We start from the raw sequence: 18,247 nt of genomic DNA, 5'->3' as shown, positions 1-18,247 counted from the left end.
CTTGGAAGGACTCCTGTATGTCCCAACCCCTGGATGAGTTGGCTATGCACCCTTCTCTGCGCTCTGTGGGCGTGCACTTGCGTTGGCATCTCCAAGGGTCCCTGAGTGGGGGGTGAGCCCTGCCAGGGAGGCCTGTGTCTTCTGCATCCTCTGGGCCTGATATAAAGTCCCAGCCCCAGAGCTGTGCCCAGGAGCATTTGCTGAGGGACAGATGAGGTGGTGGCCTTGCTCGACTTGGGGTACCCAGCCCCTGCCCCAGAGCGCTAAAGCATCACTACAAAGAACAGAGACAAATCAGCAGATCCCCAGAAGTCCCACCCAACCAGAAACCAGGGCAAGGTTGACCAAAGCTCAGATAAGACTCCTTGTGGGCTGTGGTGCCTCTAACTTACCCCACTGGCCCTGAGGTCCAGCGACTTCCCTGGGGCAGGGGATGACTGAGGCCTGGAGCGTTCCTCCCAGGGCAGTGGGAAGGGGGACTTCAGGTTCCCTGCAATGTGGTTTGCGTTACTGCAGCTTCAGCCATGGAAAGGGCTCCTTGAGTCAGGCAGGAAGCAGAAAATATCAGATTTAGATTCCACATTCCATGCATTGTATGCAATTATCCGCTGGAGCCACAGAGGGGCGTGTGGGACCCACAGAGGCAGAAAATGGGATTGCTCTCCGGATGGGCTCACTCTTTCATGGGGAACGAGCGGGATTCTCCGCAGGGGCCGGGTGCCAAGACCCCCTCACTGCGCGCTCCAGAACCCTGGGGCCAGGGGTGAGGCGAGTCTGCCTGCAAGGCCCGGGTGACTGGCATGCCACTAGCTCTGGTGGGGGTGCGGGGTCCCCTTCTTTGCAGCTCCCACCTGTGCTTGCCCTGGAACGTGCATGTTTCTCTGCACCCTCCTGGGCTGCCTTCTCTGCAGGCTCAGCCTATCTCAGCTCCAACAGCTTTGTGACCTCACCTGTCAGGGTCTCCAGCCGTGGACCCAAAGGTGGCCACTGGAGGCAGGACACAGACCCCATCGCCCACCAAGCTGCAGCTCCCTGAAGACCTTCTGTGGACAAAGGGGAGTGAGCAGACAGTAGGAAGGAGCCAGAACCTTGAAGAGAGGACAGGAAAGGGGAAGCTGGAGACAGCAAGTCCACGGGCGCACTGTGGGAGCCCTAGGCCATGGTGTCCTTGTCACGAATAGCTCAGGGGCCTCCACAGGGCCCCAAACCGAGGCCCAGTCCAGTAGATAGCTGTCGACTGAATGAATGAATGAATGAAAAGGTCATGAGGAGATAGGAGAGTGGCTTTGTGAGGAACTCTGACTAGTAGCAGAAGCAGAGAGACCTGTCATTTTAGTTGCTGAACATTAGAGCAACACAGGCTTCCCAGGTGGCACTAGTGGAAAGAACCCGCCTACCAATGCAGGAGACGTAAGAGACCTGGGTTCGATCCCTGGGTCGTGAAGATCCCCTGGAGTAGAAAATGGCAACCCATTCCAGTATTCTTGCCTGGAAAATCCCATGGACAGAGGAGCCTGGTGGGCTACAGCCCATAGGGTCACAAAGAGTCCGACCCGACTGAAGCAACTTAGCAACACAAACACTTACAGGATTCGAAGTCACTGTGAGCCAGGCCCTGAGCTAAGTGTTTTACAGGTGGTTGCAAAGAGCTGGAACACTGGTAATTAGAGTTCCAGGGTGGTGCAGGAGGGGCAGGAGGCTGGCATTTTGGGAGAGTGCAGTCCAGCAGAAGCCCCACCTCTTAGAGCCGGAGGGCAGGGAGCAGTATGGGGAAGGGGGTGTCATTAGGAAGGGAGGAAAGGAGGAGATGGTGCCTGGAGAGTGGGCGGGGGGCAGGGAGGTGGTTAGCAGCTCTCTGAGAGGGACACTTTGGGAGACAGAGACCCTCTTTGTGACCAAACTTTAGGCTCCTCTGAGCCCTCCTCTCAACTGGGCCTTTGGCCTTGCTGCCTGCCCTGTCTCTGGCCTGCCCAGCCCAGTCTCAGCAAGAATCCTGCTAAGTCAGTTGAGAAAGGCTCTCTCCCTTTGATACCTGATCACCCTTGGTATCTGATCAAGTTCCTCACCTCCCACCCGTTGATGTCTAAGCCCTTAGCCTGCCTTCAGGCTAGGGTTCAGCAAGGATCCTCACCCTTGGCTACCTGTGCCTCCATCACTGACCTCCCCCTGCCCCCTGGCTTCAGTCCCACTGTCCTTGGTGTATTCAGGGCTGAGACTGAACTCTCTCCCCATCGGGAAAGTCTTGACTCCTGTTGCAACAGTCTTGAATAAAGTCTTCCTTACAATTTTAACAAGCTTCAGAACATTTCTTTGGTGAGGTGGAAGAAACCTAGTTCTCAGGAGCTTTTGCTGGGAAGGGCCTGTTGGCCTCTTTAAGGAAAGCCCCTGGAAGGCCTCGGGGGCGGGGGCTGTCCGACTGCTGTTTCTTTAGATCATCCCGCACGGAGGTCTCGGTTTTATCTTGTTTGATGGGTTCTCTGACCTCGTTTGACGCCGGAAACATCTCTCAGAGCATTCTTGGGACCCTGTGCACGGTTGGGTTGTCTCCCCAAAACGCCCCCCAAGGAAGCAGAACCGAATGATTGATCGTCCGGAAGCGGGACGCTTGGGGCACTCCTAAAAGTGAACGGGGCGCTGTCACTAACAACGCCGGGACATCAGACACAAGCCAGGACGCGCGCGCCTCGGGATGCCTCGGGCCACTCGGGCGCAGGACGGGGGCGCGCTCGGCGCGGCCGGGGCCTCCAGAAGCGCCGAGCCCGCGCACGGTCCTCAGCCCTGAATCTCCGCCCAGAATTCCAGAAGGGCCTGGAAAAGCACGGCCGCCTCCGGCCGAGCGCCGCGGCCACTAGGCGGCGGGCCAGGCCGGAGCGCGAGCCCGAGCCCGAGCCGGGGCGGGCTGGGCGCGGGGCGCGGGGCGCGGGGCTCGGGGCGGGGACGCGGCGACGCCGGCGCCCGCGGTCCCGTGATCGCACGCCCCGCCCGGAGCCCCTCGCCGTCATGCAGTCCCCGGCGGTGCTCGTCACCTCCAGGTGAGCCAGACCCGCGCCCCGGCCGCATCTCGGGCCGTGTGGAGTCGGGAGGGCCCGGGAGCCGCGGCCCTAGGTGTCCCGGGCGGAGGAGGCGGCGGGTCCCGAGGATCCCGCCTGGCGCCCGGCGTCCCTAGCGCCGCTGGCCGTGGACCTGGGCTCGGCCGCTCCCCGGCCCTGCGGGAGAGGCCGCCCGCCCCCCTCCCCGGTTTTGCAGATGGGGAAACTGTGGTCCCTAGAGGGTAACGAACACATACAAGACCTAGTGGAAGGCCTGGATCGGCCGATCCTGCGCGGTGGTCAGAGAAGGGGTTCTCCTCACCCCTTTCCCGCTGACTTGCCTTCCTTTCTTTTCCAAGATCTACTTAGGCATCCTGGCAGCGCTGACTGTGTGCCAGGCCCGGGGCCCGGTGAATCAGACCAGGCTCGGCCCATCAGAGGAAACCGCCGAGGACCGATGCTGAGCAGGGTAGGGGGTGGGGGGGTGGCTTCAGGTTGCCATGGGAACACGGGGCCGGGTGTAACCGGCTTTTGCGAGGTGGGGGTGCATGAGGCCAGGTCCTCCAGGGGAAGGGGAGGGGACAGGTGGCAGCTGCTCAAACAGGTAGCCCAGGAAAAGTGCAGTTACTGCAGAGGCCTCCAGAGGGTCCCTGGAGGCAGAGGACCCCTGGGTCAGGGTGAACCCACCCTGACCCAGGCCTGGGGGATTCAGTACAAGAGGGATGCTGAAGGCTGGGGTGGGCGTGGTTTTACCGTCTCCCCCTTTCTCACATTTGTCAAGTGACTCACTTTAAGTGTTTTCACACACTCTACCCTTGTTCCCCCTACACAAAATCTTAGGCTAAGACATCAATCTCTTACATAAATGAATGTAAAATTTTTCCGGCTGTAATTTGAACATCCTTGTGACTTCAGGTCTGGAAAAGTATGATTCTTTAAGGTTCTGATGTCATCACCTGCTTGGTCTCCTCTCCGTGGTGGCTGGTTGTGTCCTCGCTGGCAGAAGAGGTTTCTCTAGTGCCACTTGAATCACCTTCTCTTGCTGAGCCTCAGTTTCCTTTTCTGCGGATAGGTTTGAGGTTGGCAGGTGTGAGCAGGGCCAGTGGCAGACCAGTGGAGGTGTGACCTTGGAGCTGGGAGCCTGGGAAGGGGGTGAGGGGGCTTCCTTCTCTGCCCCACCTGAACAGGGCCTCTTAACAAATGCAGGTGCTGGTGGTGAGGGCCAGGTGAGCGGTTCTAGGATACTGTAGCGAACCACACACAGTCTCTCTCATGAGCTCTTGTGGGGCAGATGGATAATAGATAAATGTATGGTGTGCCAGGGATGATAAATGATATAAAGGAAAATAAAGTGGTAGGGAAGTGGGATGCTAGGAGGAATGAATGCTGTTTTATATGGTGTGGTCCAGGAGTGTCTTTCTGATAGAGAGTGGCAGCTGGGTAGATTCCTGACAAGCGAAAGAGAAATCTTAAGAAAGAGGGTACCAGGCAGAGGGGACAGCAGGAGCCAATGTCCTGGGGCAAGAGATGTTTGCACACCAGCCCGGAGGCCAGTGTGACTGCAGTGCAGTGAGCCAGCAGAGAGGTGGGTGATGTGGTGCAGAGTTTTACCACATCTGGGGGCTTGGAGGCAGGGGACAGTCAGGACAGGCTCCCCCGGCTGGGGTGAGGCTCTGGGCATGGTGGGACCTGCTTTGGACTCCAGAAAGGTCCTTTGGCTGCTGTGCTGAGCGGAAGGGAGGTGAGCAGGGTGCAGCGAGGAGACCATTCAGGAGACTCTTGGCAGTCATCCGTGTGAGAGCTGATGCGGGCAGAGGGGCTTAGAAATGTTTGGGTTCTAGCTATATTTTGAAGATTGAGCTTTCAGGGGCTGCTGATGATTAGATGTGGGCCATGAGAGCAAGAAAGAGGAGTCAAGATTGACTACAAGACTTGTCTTGAGTTCCTAAAAGAGGGACATTGCAATGGACCAGCCCCGGAGACTATGGATGGAGCAGGTTTAGGAAGGTGAGAATCACCCTTAGTCTGGACATATTCGTTAAGAAGCTTTCTGACAGCCAAGTGGAGACGTCGGGCAGGCAGCTGGGAGGAGTGTGGCTTTGAGAGGATCAGAGAGATCAGATCAGAGAGGAATGAGGGACCACTGGCTCATAAATGGGATTTAAAACCTTGGACATGTTTGAGATCCCTGGGGAAGGTGAGTGAGAGAAAAGGTCTAAGGTGGGCACTTGGGGCAGGATTGGGGACCATCCAGGGAAGCTGAGTAGGAGTGGCCAGGGAGATTGGAGAACTGAGGGAGAGAGAGAGCAGGGGTCCCAGAGCCTTGAGGAGCAGAGAGGGGCCATCAGATACCTCTGGAGTAAGAAGTGAGGGAGAATTAGCCTTTGGGACATCAAAGAGATCCAACCAGTCCATCCTAAAGCAGATCAGTCCTGAATATTCATTGGAAGGACTGATGCGAAGCTGAAACTCCAATACTTTGGCCACCTGATATGAAGAACTGACTCATTGGAAAAGACCCTGATGCTGGGAAAGATTGAAGGCGGGATGAGAAGGGGACGACAGAGGATGAGATGGTTGGATGGCATCACCGACTTAATGGATATGAGTTTGAGTAAGCTCCGGGAGTTGGTGATGGACAAGGAAGCCTGGCATGCTGCAGTCCATGGGGTCACAAAGAGTTGGACACTGAGCGGCTGAACTGAACTGAACACGGAGGTCACTAGTGACCTGGGCATGGGCTGTTTCATTTGCATGATGAGAACAAAAGACTGGTTAGTAAAACTTCAAGGTCAGAGAGGAGAGGAACCCGAAACACCATTCTCTTGAGAAGTTTTGCTGGAAGGGGGAGCAGAAATGGAGCAGTAGCTCGAGGGGGAGATTGGGTGGAAGGACAGCTTCAGTTTGTCCGAAAAGTGGGAGTGATCCAGTAAGGAGGGGACATTGATGGCACAGAGAAGACAGAAGACTTGACGTCCTTGAGTAGGTGAGGGGTTGAAGCCAGTAGAAGCCAGCCAGTTTGTCCCCAACAACAGGGGAGGCAGACGCAGACCAGGTGTGGGTGCGAAGGGATATGCTTGGAAGTTCTCCCACCGCTTCTCTTTTTACAGTACACAGGAAGCAGGGTTGTGGGGAGAGAGCAGGTCCTGGGGCTTCGCGGATTTAGGCGACTTGGACTCAGTGTGGCGGGGGCAGGGGAGGGTCCTGGGAGCAGTACCTGTGTCATCTGGTGGCTGGTTAGACATGCAGACTCTCAGGCCTTGCTGGATCAGCCTCTGTGTGTTGACAGGATCACTGGGGGAACTGGGAAGGCACATCACAGTTTGGGAAGTTTGGTCTGGGGTATAGGTGGGCAGACTACACCCATGGGCCAAAGCCTACCCCCCACTCACTTTTTAAATCAGTTTATGTACCATCTGTGGCTGCTTTCGATCTACAGTGGCTGAGTTGGGTCTGGTTGTAATGGAGACCCTATGGCCTGCAAAACCGAAGATATTTACTATCTGGCCCTTCACAAAAAAAGTTTCCCTGGGGGCCCGAGGAGAGTGGGAGACAGAGTGGATTAGGCTCATGGGCATGAGAGTCCCCTGGGGGGCTTGTTAACGTGAGGATTGATTTAGCAGAGCCTGGATCTGCCTTTCTCACTAGCTCCCAGGTGGGGCTCATGCGGCGAGGACCACACTTGGAGAACCCCCTAGATTGAGACCAAGCTAGGGTTGCCCAGCTCAGCACCGCAGCTTGCCGGTTGTGGCCAGGAATTTCAAGTGGGACCAGTCAACACGTCTAACTGCAATGCAGGAGACTTGGGGTTTGTTCCCGGGGTCAGGAAGATCCCCTGGAGAAGGGAGTGGCAACCCCCTCCAGTATTCCTGCCTGGAGAATCCCATGGACAGAGGAGCCTAGTGGGCTACAGTCCATAAGGAGTTGGACACGACTGAGCCATTAACGCTTTAGTCGGCATGTCTGCGTGTTTAGCCCAGTGGCCTGCCACTGCCAGACTCTGGTGCCCAGGACATGGAGAACTGGTGGGTTTAGGGGAATGGGCAGGGGACCTGAGTCTGTGATCCCAGCCGTGGGGCAGGGCCTCTCAACTGGGGCGGCACGACAGGACGAGGGGTACAGTGGAAATGTGGGGGTGGGGGGAGCGGGTCACGGATGGAAGCCCCGAGAAACTGTCTGGTGTGGTGTTCCGAGACGGAGCAGTAAGCAGGGCTGTTAGGAGATGCGGGTCAGCAGGGAGGCAGGGGGCAGCCTGCAGTGAACCCTGGCTCCACCTCTGACCCGCTGAGCCCGAGTACTGGTGAGTCCCTTTTTGCGTTTGCTTCCCTGTAGCTCAAGCGGTAAAAATCTGCCTGCAATGCAGGAGAACAGGGTTCAATCCCTGGGTCGGGAAGATCCTCTGGAAAAGGAAATGGCAATCTACTCCAGTATTCTTGCCTGGAGAATCCCATAAACAGAGGAACCTGGCAGGCTGCAGCCCGTGGGGTTGCAAAAAGTCGGACACAACTGAGCAACTAACATACTTCCTGACTTTGGGCTTCCCTGATAGCTCAGCTGGTAAAGAATCTGCCTGCAATGTGGGAGACCCTGGTTCAATCCCTGGGTTGGGAAGATCCCCTGGAGAAGGGAAGGGCTACCCATTCCAGTATTCTGGCCTGGAGAATTCCATGGACTGTATAGCCCATGGGGTCGCAAAGAGTCGGACATGCCTGAGCGATCAGAACACTCCCAGACCTGAAGCGGGTCTCAGCGGCGGTGTCCCTCCGTAGGGCCGCGGGAGCACCTTTGACAGGTGAGGTCCCCACGGCAGAGCCCACGGGGGTACTCTAGCCTTTAGTCCCCTCTGCTCTCCTGTGCCCGCCACACTGTCACAGCGCCAGGAGCGGAGGGTCTTAGCGCCGGGTGGGAAGGCCAGGACGCTCGTCTGGTTATTGGCCAAAGGAAAGGAGGCTGATCGTTTGCTTTTCCAAGTGGCACGTGAATGCTGAACTTAACACCCACCTGAAGGGAGGTTCACCCGGGCCTTTCTCAGTGATGCGTGCTTTCACTTTCTTTCACTATACCAGCAGTTCCCAGTCTTTTTGGCACCAGGGACCGGTTTTGTGGAAGACAGTTTTTCCAGGGATTCGGGGTGGGGATGGGTGGGGATGGTTTGGGGCTGATTCGGTCATTACATTTATTACATTTTTTGCATTTATTGTGCTGCCCCCCGATCGATAGAAGGCAGAGCTCAGGCTGAATGCGAGCCACGGGGAGCGGCTGTAAATACGGTTGAAGCTTCCCTCCCTTGCAGGCTGCTCACCTCCTGTTGTACGGGCAGGTTCCTAACCTGGACCAGTAACCATCTGTGGTCCAGGGTTGGGGACCCCTGCCTTCCACCCTGTGAAAATGTCTGTGGGTGTAGAGGTTGCTACATTTGGTAGTAGGTGACTGTATGGTGGGTTGTCCTCCCAGCTGGTGACAGATGGCATCGTGGTATGGTGTCACTTGCCCGGTGTGGAAAGAGGGTGGGGACCTGTGTGGAAGGAGTGCAGGGGGCAGGGTGTCACGTGTCGGATTGGGGCAGAGTTCCGGGACGGGGAACGGCCATGTCCCAGCTGCCGCCCTGGCAGCCCAACCCTTCAGGCCCTCCCCTTTCTTGTCTTCTGAAAGTCCTGCCCTGCAGAGGGTGGGTCTGGACCCTGATAACACTGTGTCCAGTGTGTCCTGTCATAGGTGTTTGTGTGGTTTATGTTTAAACCAGGTTTAAACATGGTTTATGTTTAAACCATGCACAGGTCTCCATGATACCCTCACCCAGAATGAGGAATACATTTAGCCTTTTTTCTCACCTCAGGGAAAACATTTCATAACTTCTTTGCTCAATGTGCGATTCATTGCATTTGTGTAGCATTTAAAAATTCTCTAAAAGAGCTGTAACGTTTTGCCAAGTATCCACTCAAAGCCTGCGTTAGTCATTCAGTCGTGTCTGAGTCTTTGCAAACCCATGGACGAATGCCCGCCAGACTCCTCTGTCCATGGGATTTCAAAGGCAGGAATACTGGAGTGGGTTGCCAATTCCTTCTCTGGGGCATCTTCCCAATCCAGAGATCGAACTCAAGTCTCCTGCATTGCAGGCAGATTCTTTACCATCAGAGCAAAGAATCTGCTGTTTCCAGGGGCCCCGTCTTCTCTGCTGTCACCTGTTTTCCTGCTGGGAACAGGCCTTTGTTCTTGAGGGACCCACAGGCAGGGCCCTGACCTGGGAAGCCAGGCTTCAGGAGGGGCTGGCTTGTGGGGGGGCGGGTAGCCTGGAGTTGGACCCCTGAGGACTTGCCCAGCAGAGTGGCCTTGCACCCAGGCCCACGGGATCCCTGAGGCCTTAGCAGCATCTCGCTCGAGAAGCCTGCGGACTTGAACCTGACCTTCCTCTGCCTTCTCTCCCTCTGGCAGGCGAGTTCAGAATGTCCACACAGGCCTGGACCTGAGCGTGCCGCAGCACCAGGAGGTGCGGGGCAAGATGATGTCGGGGCACGTGGAGTACCAGATTCTGGTTGTCACCCGGCTGGCTGCGTTCAAGTCGGCCAAGCACAGGCCCGAGGACGTCGTCCAGTTCTTGGTGAGCTGGGGGCTCTGGCAGGGTGCTCCCCAGGGCGCCCAGGGTCCAGGGGTCCCAGGAGACAAACACGCCTCCCACCAGGGTGCAGGTAGCAGCAGGGCGTGAGCAATGCTCTAGCCAACCCTCAATCGGAGGATGCCAGAGTGCGTTGGCAGTAAGGACACCAGTGAATCAGATGCTGACAGTCTCTGGGGAGACAGACCTGTGAAGAGACAGGAGCCCAAGAGGAGGGGTGCAGGGGCTGTGGGGGTGTCGAGAGGGGGCACCTAAGCCATCCTAGGGGAAGGGTTCAGAGGGAGGACAGGGCTGAGCTGTGGTGTGAAGATCAGGTGGAGCCGTCAGCATTAGGGCGGATGCGACACTCCCTTGGTCTCTCCCCTTCAATCTACAGCCAGTAAAACACCCACCGCAGTCCCGCACATCTGTCCATCTAGAGGTGGGCCGATCGGAACACACAGAGGAGGCGGAGCTGGGGGAATAGCAGAGGTGGTGTGCGCAGTCATGGACCCCCAGCCCTGGGGCCAAGCCCACAGCCCCCGGGACCCAGTGGCATCAGGGAGGCGGCGCACACACCTCCAGCCTCCTGGCCTCATCAGCCGCCTGCAGCCACAGGGACTGGGCAGCAGGGCCTGCCACCCCTTCTTCCCTCCAGGTGCGGGGCTGGCCCACAGCTCTCGCCTCCCTACCCCCCAACCACAGTGGGGGCATCCCTAAACCTGACAACCCCGGACACAGCATAAGTGCAGGTGGCCTCAGCCCCACCTGCTCCCATGGGAGGCCGAGCCTGTGACACAGCGGAAGGGCCCGTCACCCCCGTGTCCTGGGCAGTGATGGCAGCAAGGCATCAGCAGCCATCGAGGCACAAGTGGTGACGTCGGGGCACCAGGCCACACCTCCAGCAGGGGCATTGGAGGGCTGGAAGGTGCCAGCCTTCTAGTATAACTAGAGGCAATGCAGTTCAGTTCAGTCACTCAGCAGATTCTTTGTGACTCCATGGACCGCAGCACGCCAGGCCTCCCTGTCCATCACCAACTCCCGGAGCTTACCCAAACTCATGTCCATTGAGTCGGTGATGCCATCCAATCATCTCATCCTCTGTCGTCCCCTTCTCCTGCCCTCAAGCTTTGCCAGCATCAGGGTCTTTTCCAGTGAGTCAGTTCTTCGTTATCAGGTGGCCAAAGTATTGGAGCTTCAGCTTCAGCATCAGTCCTTCCAGTGAATTTTCAGGACTGATTTCCTTTAGGATGGACTGGTTGGATCTCCTTGCAGTCCAAGGGACTCTCAAGAGTCTCCAACACTATGGTTCAGAAGCATCAGTTCTTCGGCGCTCAGGCTTCCTTATGGTTCAGCTCTCACATTCATACATGACTACTGGAAAAACCATAGCTTTGGCCAGATGGACCTTTGTCAGCAAAGTAATGTCTCTGCTTTTTAATATGCTGTCTGTGTTTCTCATAGCTTTTCTTTCGAGGAGCAAGTCTTTTAATTTCATGGCTGCAGTCACCATCTGCAGTGCTTTGGGAACGCAGAAAAACAAAAACCCAAAAACTTGTGCTGTGGCGCCCCCTGCTGGAAAAAAAGAAAAGACTCTCACTTGACTTGTTAGAAGTCAAATTTTAAAAAATGAGAAAGCTTTATCTAAAGAAGAAAGACATGCTTCAATGTCCCAGCAGAGGAAGAACTCATCGAGGACCATGAAGAAGAACAGTAACACTGGCACAAAAAGAAAATGATGATTCTCTAGAAACCAAATTTAAAGTCCCAGAACAGTGCAGCCTGATAGAGAATTCGAAACAACTTTCATGAAGAAGCTCAACAAGCAACAAGAAAACTCAGAACTCAGGAATGAAGTTAATGAGCAGAAGATATACTTTCCCAAAGAGATTGAAACTCTAAAAAAGAACCAAGCAGAAATTCTGAATCTGAAGGACTCAGTAAGTGAGATGAAGAATACATACATTAGAAAGGATTAGAAGTAGAGAAGCCCATATGGAAGTGAGAATTAGCAAGTTTAAAGATAAAAGTCTAGAAATGATACAGTTAGAAGAGGAAAGGGAATTAAGATTCAAAAGAACAGAGGGAAAATTCTACAAGAACTATCCAGATCTTTTAGGAAGGGCAACCTTAGGATATTGAGTGTCCCAGAAGCAGGAGAGAGAGAGAAGTGAGCAGAGAGTTTATTTAAAGAAATGATAGTGGAGAACATCTCTCAAACTGGGGAAAGGAATTGGGTGTACAAGTTCATGAAGCCAAGAGAACACCTGATTGCCTCCGCAAAAAGGTGCTGCTAGTGGTAAAGAATCCTCCTGCCAATGCAGGAGATGCAAGAGATGCAGATTCGATCCCTGGGTTGGGAAGATTCCCTGGAGGAGGAAATGACACCCTACTCCAGTATTCTTGCCTGGAAAATGCCATGGGCAGAGGAACCTGGAAGGCTATATAGTCCGTGGGGCTGCAAAGAGTCAGACACGACTGAGTGACTAACACTTCACATACTAGATTCTAAGAGATAAGAAGTTATGGCACAGTTTTTTTGATTAAGAGACATTCAGCACATCCTGGAAAGTGTCTGAAGAGTGTGATTTCTTTCATTTGCTTCTTAAACAGACTCTTGGTGAGAACCAAGGTGCAGCGTGATAGCAAGTAGGAGCTGCTTTGTTCCACTGGGTGGGGTCAAATCTGGTTTGACCCCAGTGGAGCTTAGCGCACCCATGTTTTTCAGAGATGGGAGCAAAGAAGAGCTATCTGAGACCCAAGTCCCTGGGCAAGACAGAGAGGCGTCACTCGGGGGCCTGTGAGAGGCCCCGGCTGACAACGCTGGGTCCTGGCTGGCCTTCCCAGCCAGGGTGTGTAGGGACACCTCTGACCCCTCCAAGGTCACACCCGTGCCACTTTCTCCTGACCATTGATACCTTTGCCCTGTGGGTAGCTGGGTGCAGGGGTGTCCATGAAGGGAGTTGCCTCTCAAACATTTTGAACCACCTGTGGGAGCCAAGCACGCATTTACACCCTATGAGATCTGGGGGTGTATCCCCAAACCTGAACTTTCTTTGAAGTTTCATGATTTAGCTTTAAAAAAGAATGAGCATTTTGTTTTCTGTTCCTCAAAAGGAGTGGCAGCCCTTGCTTTGGAGCACTGTTGAGTGTGGGCCCAGGATGGGGTGGTACCCCAGGCTGTCCATGGTACCCCCAGCGCCCTGGAGACCCACAGCTGGCTCCCAGAACCTAGGTCCTGGTGGGCCCGGTGGCCTGGCCTACATGGAGCAGCCAGGTCTGCAGAGGGCACTCTGCGCCCCCCACCTGGTAGAGTCAGGTTTGGGGGACCACCAGGAGTTGGAGCCTGTGTCACTTTTGTGAAAGGATGCTCTTACCTTTCCTGGAAAGCCTTCCTTGAAAGCTGTTCTCAGCAAAGCTCCCGAGTCGAGCTCTGTGATGACAAGTGCAGGCCACAGTCCCCCGTCTCAGATGACTCCCCACTGGGGTTCCTTGAGTCTCCCAGTGCCCCAGCCACCTGCTGGCATCTGGAACTCTCCCAGCCTGGGGGCTCTGATGCCCATGCTCGAGAGCCTGGGCTGTGTGCTCCAACAGAGCTGGGCGACCGGGCTGCCGGGAGTCCCTCGTCTGAATGCATCCAGACGCCCCACAGCCCATCAGGCACGGCAGCGTTTCCGTGTGTGCTGGGCGCACAGCCCTGGTCTGGGATCAGAGGTGGGCATATCTGTGTTCATCCCTAATGCTCCCAAGGAGTTGAGGGGACAGGCCCAGCGTGTGGGGAGAGCACAGAGGAGTCCAGGACAAGGGGGGACCCTGGGCTGTGGGGTGTGGCGTGGAGAGGGTGACTTCTCTGAGTGCCTGCATTGGCTTACACAGACCACAGTGACGGCGCCGATCCCCAGTCCTACAGCTGCTCCCTTAAATGGAAGCCTGGAGCCTCGGGGACAGAGACCACGCTGGATGTCCCCATGCGGAGTAAACACACAGCAAGAGCTTGATGAGTGGACGAGCCCTTAGCTGCAGCGGGAGTTCCAGGGAGAGGCCGAGAGGTGGTAGCAGTTATCCCCCAGCTCTGCAGGAAGCCAAGTGACCACGGGTGACTCTGATGGCCGAGGACCACCTTCTAACAGCCAGGAGGAGCCCCGGCTTGCCTCCCTGAGGTTCCGGTGTGCAGAGGGGTCCTGGCTGGCCCCAGGACCAGAAACCAGCCTTGCCATATCTGTTCTCCACCATCTGAGCACTGTGAGGACCGGCCTTGTCGAAGGCTGTTGCTAGTTCACAGGAGAATGACCCAGAGAAAAGGTGGCTCGTTGCCAGAAGAGGACCTAACAGCCGGCCAGGCCATGAGGTCACCCCACTAATACACAGAAGCCCAGAATGGAGGTGTAGGTCACAGTCACCTGCAGGCCGAGTCCCTGAATCAAGTGTCTCTACCCAGACCGGTGACAGGGCCCTGAATCCACCACGATTGCATCCTTCCTTTGGGCCACTGGGACTTCGGGGGTTCTGCTTAGTGTTGATCAGGAGGCTTAGGGCATGGGGCAGAGAGGGCTTAGGGCGGGAGGGAGGCACCTTCATCTGGTCCCGGAGGAGGGCCCACCGAGGAGCTGAGCCTTTGTGGGGACTTCTGTTGGGGTTGGGGGGTGGGACACAGCCCTCTGATTTACCTTTTCACTCAGGAAACCACCTGCTCCTCTCATTCCAGGTCTCCAAAAAGTACAGCGACATTGAGGAGTTTTACCAGAAACTCAGCAGTCGTTACCCAACGGCCAGCCTGCCCCCGCTCCCCAGGAAGGTCCTGTTTGTTGGGGAGGGCGACATCCGGGAGCGGAGGGCCCTGTTCGACGAGATTCTGCGCTGCGTCTCCAAGGATGCCGAGCTGGCAGGCAGCCCCGAGCTGTTGGAATTCTTAGGTACCTGAGGCCCTGTCCCAAATCCCTAGGGGCCCCTGGCCTAGAACGAGGCCTTGCTGCCCTGGCTTGGGGGGAGGGGGGCGGGGTGTGGTCCACAGCACCCTCTGCAGCCCAGAGACTTCGGCCAGGCTGCTGAGGCACGTGGGCTTCATTCACTGCCATGCGTGGGCCGGCGTCGTGGGTGGTGGGTGGTGGGTGGAAGGGGCCTGGGACCCAGCCCTGGAGGACTGACTGCCTGGGTGCTAGATGGAGCTCACCCAGGGGCCTTCTCTATAATCTGACCCCTCCCGTTTCCCCCCTGGCCAGCCCCTTCCAGAGCACCTACACACACACACACACACACACACACACACAACACCCACCCACGTGCACATGCACACACACTTACGCGGAAGCGGGATCAGGTGGTCTGACTTTCCTAGCCTCTCTGTGCCTCGGTTTCCTTATCTCTAAAATGAAGGTACAATTAGGATCTCTCACATGAGATTTTTGCAATATTTAAATGAATTTATACTTGTCAAATGGCAACCCACTCCAGTATTCTTGCCATAAAATTCCATGAACAGAGGAGCTTGGTGGGCTACAGTCCACGGGGTCGCAAAGAGTTGGATGCGACTGAGCAACTGAGCATACCTGTAAAAATGATCTTTGTGTGATGCTTACCCCATGAAATTGAAGGTTCATGAGATTTTGAAAGGGATTTTACATTTGTCTTAATAAAATAACAAAGCATAACATAATACAACATAATCAATACCAGTTAGTTCCACATGTCATAGCAGTGTACACATTACATCCTGTGTTCCAGGCGCTCTGGGGCATGCTGATGGGTTCTTTACCCACAGAGTGATGTCTTAGAAGTTCACTGCTTTCAAAAATACGCTGTTCAGTAACTGGATAGAGTTAAACAAGCATTCTAAACCCACGCTTCTCAAACCTTCGGTGGGGGAAGGGCTAACCATTTTTATTCCCGATCTGTCACAGACAAGCATTCCAAGGTACTATGGAAGTTTCTGGATGCTTGCTCCCCCTTTCTGTAGTTACCTCATTGTGGACACCCGCCGGTGGACCACGCTTTGAGAAGTGTTTGTGTAAGCCAGTTGGTGGTGAAGCTGTCCCAGTTTGTTCTGGAATCTTCCACCTGCTCACTGGGCCTCATGGAGTTCATAGTCTAGACCCTCGGGGCAGGTCTCATCAGGGGTTGGCTAGGCAGAGCTCCCCGATGTGCCCCACTACATGCACGTCGTTTCCGGAACTGTTCTGTGAGAACCAAGACACTGGCCGGTCTCCTGCCATCAGCCCGTGGACTGTAGTCTGTAGTCCCAACGGGCCCCGGGCTGCAGAGGTTGAGGAACCGCTGTCTCTCTGAGGCTCCCGCTTGTAACTGCTCCACCCCATGCTTTGCCGACCACACCCCCCCACACTCACCCACACAGACCTGCCGTCCTAGTCCCAGGAGGTGGCAGGAGGCCTCCAGCCCTGGGTGCTGGTGCAGGAGCTCGCGTGCCGGGAGGTGCCTCCTCGTCTCCCGGCGGTGGGTGTCAGGCACCCTTTCCATCTCCCTGCACAGGCACCAGGTCCCCTGGGGCCGCGGATCTCAGTGGCAGAGATGTCTCAGTCCTGGACGCAGACAGCCAAGCAGGGGACGAGGATGCTTTGGACTTCTTCCAGCAGCAGGACCGCGTGGAAAATGAGGGTCTCCCCACACTGGGCCAGCAGGACGGGGATGCAGGGAAATCCTTGGAGGAGGAGGAGGAGGAGGCCCTGGACCCTCTGGGCATCATGCGGTATGTCTCCCCTTCTGGGTGGGCACCCCACTGTCTGGCTTGCTCTAGGCTCCTCCCTCTCTTCTGGGAGTTGGAGAAAACCCGTCTCCCTAGATCATCACCCCGAGGGGGCCCAGTACTCAGGGGGACCAGCTCTCTGTTCATCCTCGACATCTCCTGGGTCTTTGGGGCTGGGCCCAGGTATCGCCTGCCCCTCCCTGGTCACAGGGTGGCCCCCCAGCATTCTGCACTCTGGCTTAGCAAGCTGCCACCCCAACCCTGACACTTCAGCAGCCCAGGCATCCTGAACCCAGCCCAGGAGGCCAGGGTTCTCTGTCCAGCTCATCATGGAGCCTGTGACTTGCTTCACGTGGCCGGGGTCCCACTGCCCTGGAGGTAGAGCTGTTTACCTTGGCCCTGCCTTCCCAAGGTAAGGCTGGAGGGGACTGGTGACCCCTTAGGGGCTGTGAGTGCTGGAAGGAGGTAGAGTCAGCCCTGTGTAGACTGTGGTTCTCTCTACGCACACGTGTGTGAACACACGTGCACACGCGCGTGCCCTGGAGAAGAGACAGCCAGCTGTGGTCTTGAAGGCCCCTCGGTGTCCTGATTCTGGCACCCTCATGTTCCATCTCCTTTGCTGGTCCTCTGACTGCCTTCTGCCAATCAGTGAGCTGTCCCTGGGTCCCCATGGTGAGCGCCCTGAGCTGGGGGGAGGGGCTGCAGGCTAGATGAGACTGGAGAACCAGACATCTGGTCCCCAGGCCCCTCCAATGGGCACCGGCTGAGGTGGTGGGCAGGACCTCCCAACCAGAAGGAGATAGGGGAGCCAGACAGACTCAGCACCATCACCCCCCACCCCGCCCAGGCCCCTCACTTCTTGGCCCAAATGAGCAGGAAACAAGGTGGGAACTGTTGGTTTTGAGCACCTTCTGCATACCAGGGGTTGTACCGTGCCCTTTGTCTCCCGGGTCTCATTGACAGCCCGCCCCGCAAACAGCCATTGTCAGTCACTTGACATATTAAAGAGACTGACGTCTGCAGGGGCCAGATGCCTTGCCTGCGGTCAGAGGACTGGGGAACAATGGTGCTGGGGTACAAATGGCGCTCGGAATCCTGTCCGAGACCTCGGTGCCAACTGCCTGGGCTGGAGTCCTGGCAGTTTATCCCTCTCCTCCAGTTTTCTGCAGCGGAAGCACAGAGTAGTGATGGCAACCCGTCTCTTGGGGCTCTCGTGTAGGGTAAGTGGCTTAGATGTTACAGCCCCGTCTTTCTGCCCCTCCGCCTCCACAGAGTCAGAATGCAGACCCAGGGTGACGTTGTCTCTGCCTGTCTGGCAAGTCCTGTTCCAGAAAAAAATTAGAGCCAAAGAGAGATGAGGCAGAGGCAAGTTCAACTTCAACAGCATGAAAGTGCAGTCCAGAGAGCACTGCCCGCTGCCTGCAGGACTTCCTCTTCTGTGTGATGGTGAGGGTGGGCACATGGGGACTTGTGGCCGCAGGGTCACCCTGAGGCCAGCCTAGAGGGGCCAAGGAGCCAGACTTGAGAAAGATCCCAGGTGCTCAGGGAGACAAGAGCTGGAGGCCCTGCAGCTCCTTGGTGCCCAGGAGTCAGGCCCCTCCCAGCCCCCCCCATGCTGGCCTTGACCTGGGAGGGGGTCAGTGGCCCTGTGGGAGCAACTGTGAGGTCATGTTGGGAGAAGTTCGTCATCTGCCTTGGGCAGCCCAAGGGCTGTGTTGGTCTGTATTTGTTTGAACTCATTCTCTCTCGTTGTTCTGAGTAACCACACGTTACTCGCCGTCAGACTGAGATGGGCTTGCGTGGTTTGTGCCAGCCTTTGGCTGAAAGACGTGCTTAGCAAAGTGACTCCTTTTTTGGGTAGGAAAATGCTCTTTGGGGTTGGCAAGGGCTGCCTTTAATTTCCTACTTTTACTTCAGTAGCAGATTGTC

The 18,247-nt window shown here is 56.1% G+C and overlaps 1 protein-coding gene across 4 annotated transcripts in view; it reads left to right on the top strand.

Annotated features, from left to right (window-relative positions):
* The window catches only part of HS1BP3 (HCLS1 binding protein 3), a 45,872-nt gene that overhangs the window by 9,355 nt on the left and 18,270 nt on the right, over positions 1 to 18,247 (top strand). For 2 of the 4 annotated variants that reach the window (XR_009694655.1, XM_061154874.1), the window contains exons 1-4: positions 2,930 to 3,032; positions 9,462 to 9,627; positions 14,327 to 14,534; positions 16,105 to 16,321. Coding sequence is in view for 3 of the 4 variants with exons in the window: in XM_061154874.1 (XP_061010857.1) it covers positions 3,001 to 3,032; positions 9,462 to 9,627; positions 14,327 to 14,534; positions 16,105 to 16,321 (623 nt within the window). In the remaining variant the exon portion in view is untranslated. Of the gene's footprint in view, positions 1 to 2,929; positions 3,033 to 3,388; positions 3,499 to 9,461; positions 9,628 to 14,326; positions 14,535 to 16,104; positions 16,322 to 18,247 lie in introns of those variants that run through there. The other 2 variants (XM_061154875.1, XM_061154876.1) reach the window with 2 other exon arrangements.

The sequence above is a fragment of the Dama dama genome, chromosome 11, assembly GCF_033118175.1.
Source record: "Dama dama isolate Ldn47 chromosome 11, ASM3311817v1, whole genome shotgun sequence".
NCBI classification, from domain to species: domain Eukaryota; kingdom Metazoa; phylum Chordata; class Mammalia; order Artiodactyla; family Cervidae; genus Dama; species Dama dama.
This window is presented reverse-complemented; position numbering and strand designations above follow the sequence as displayed.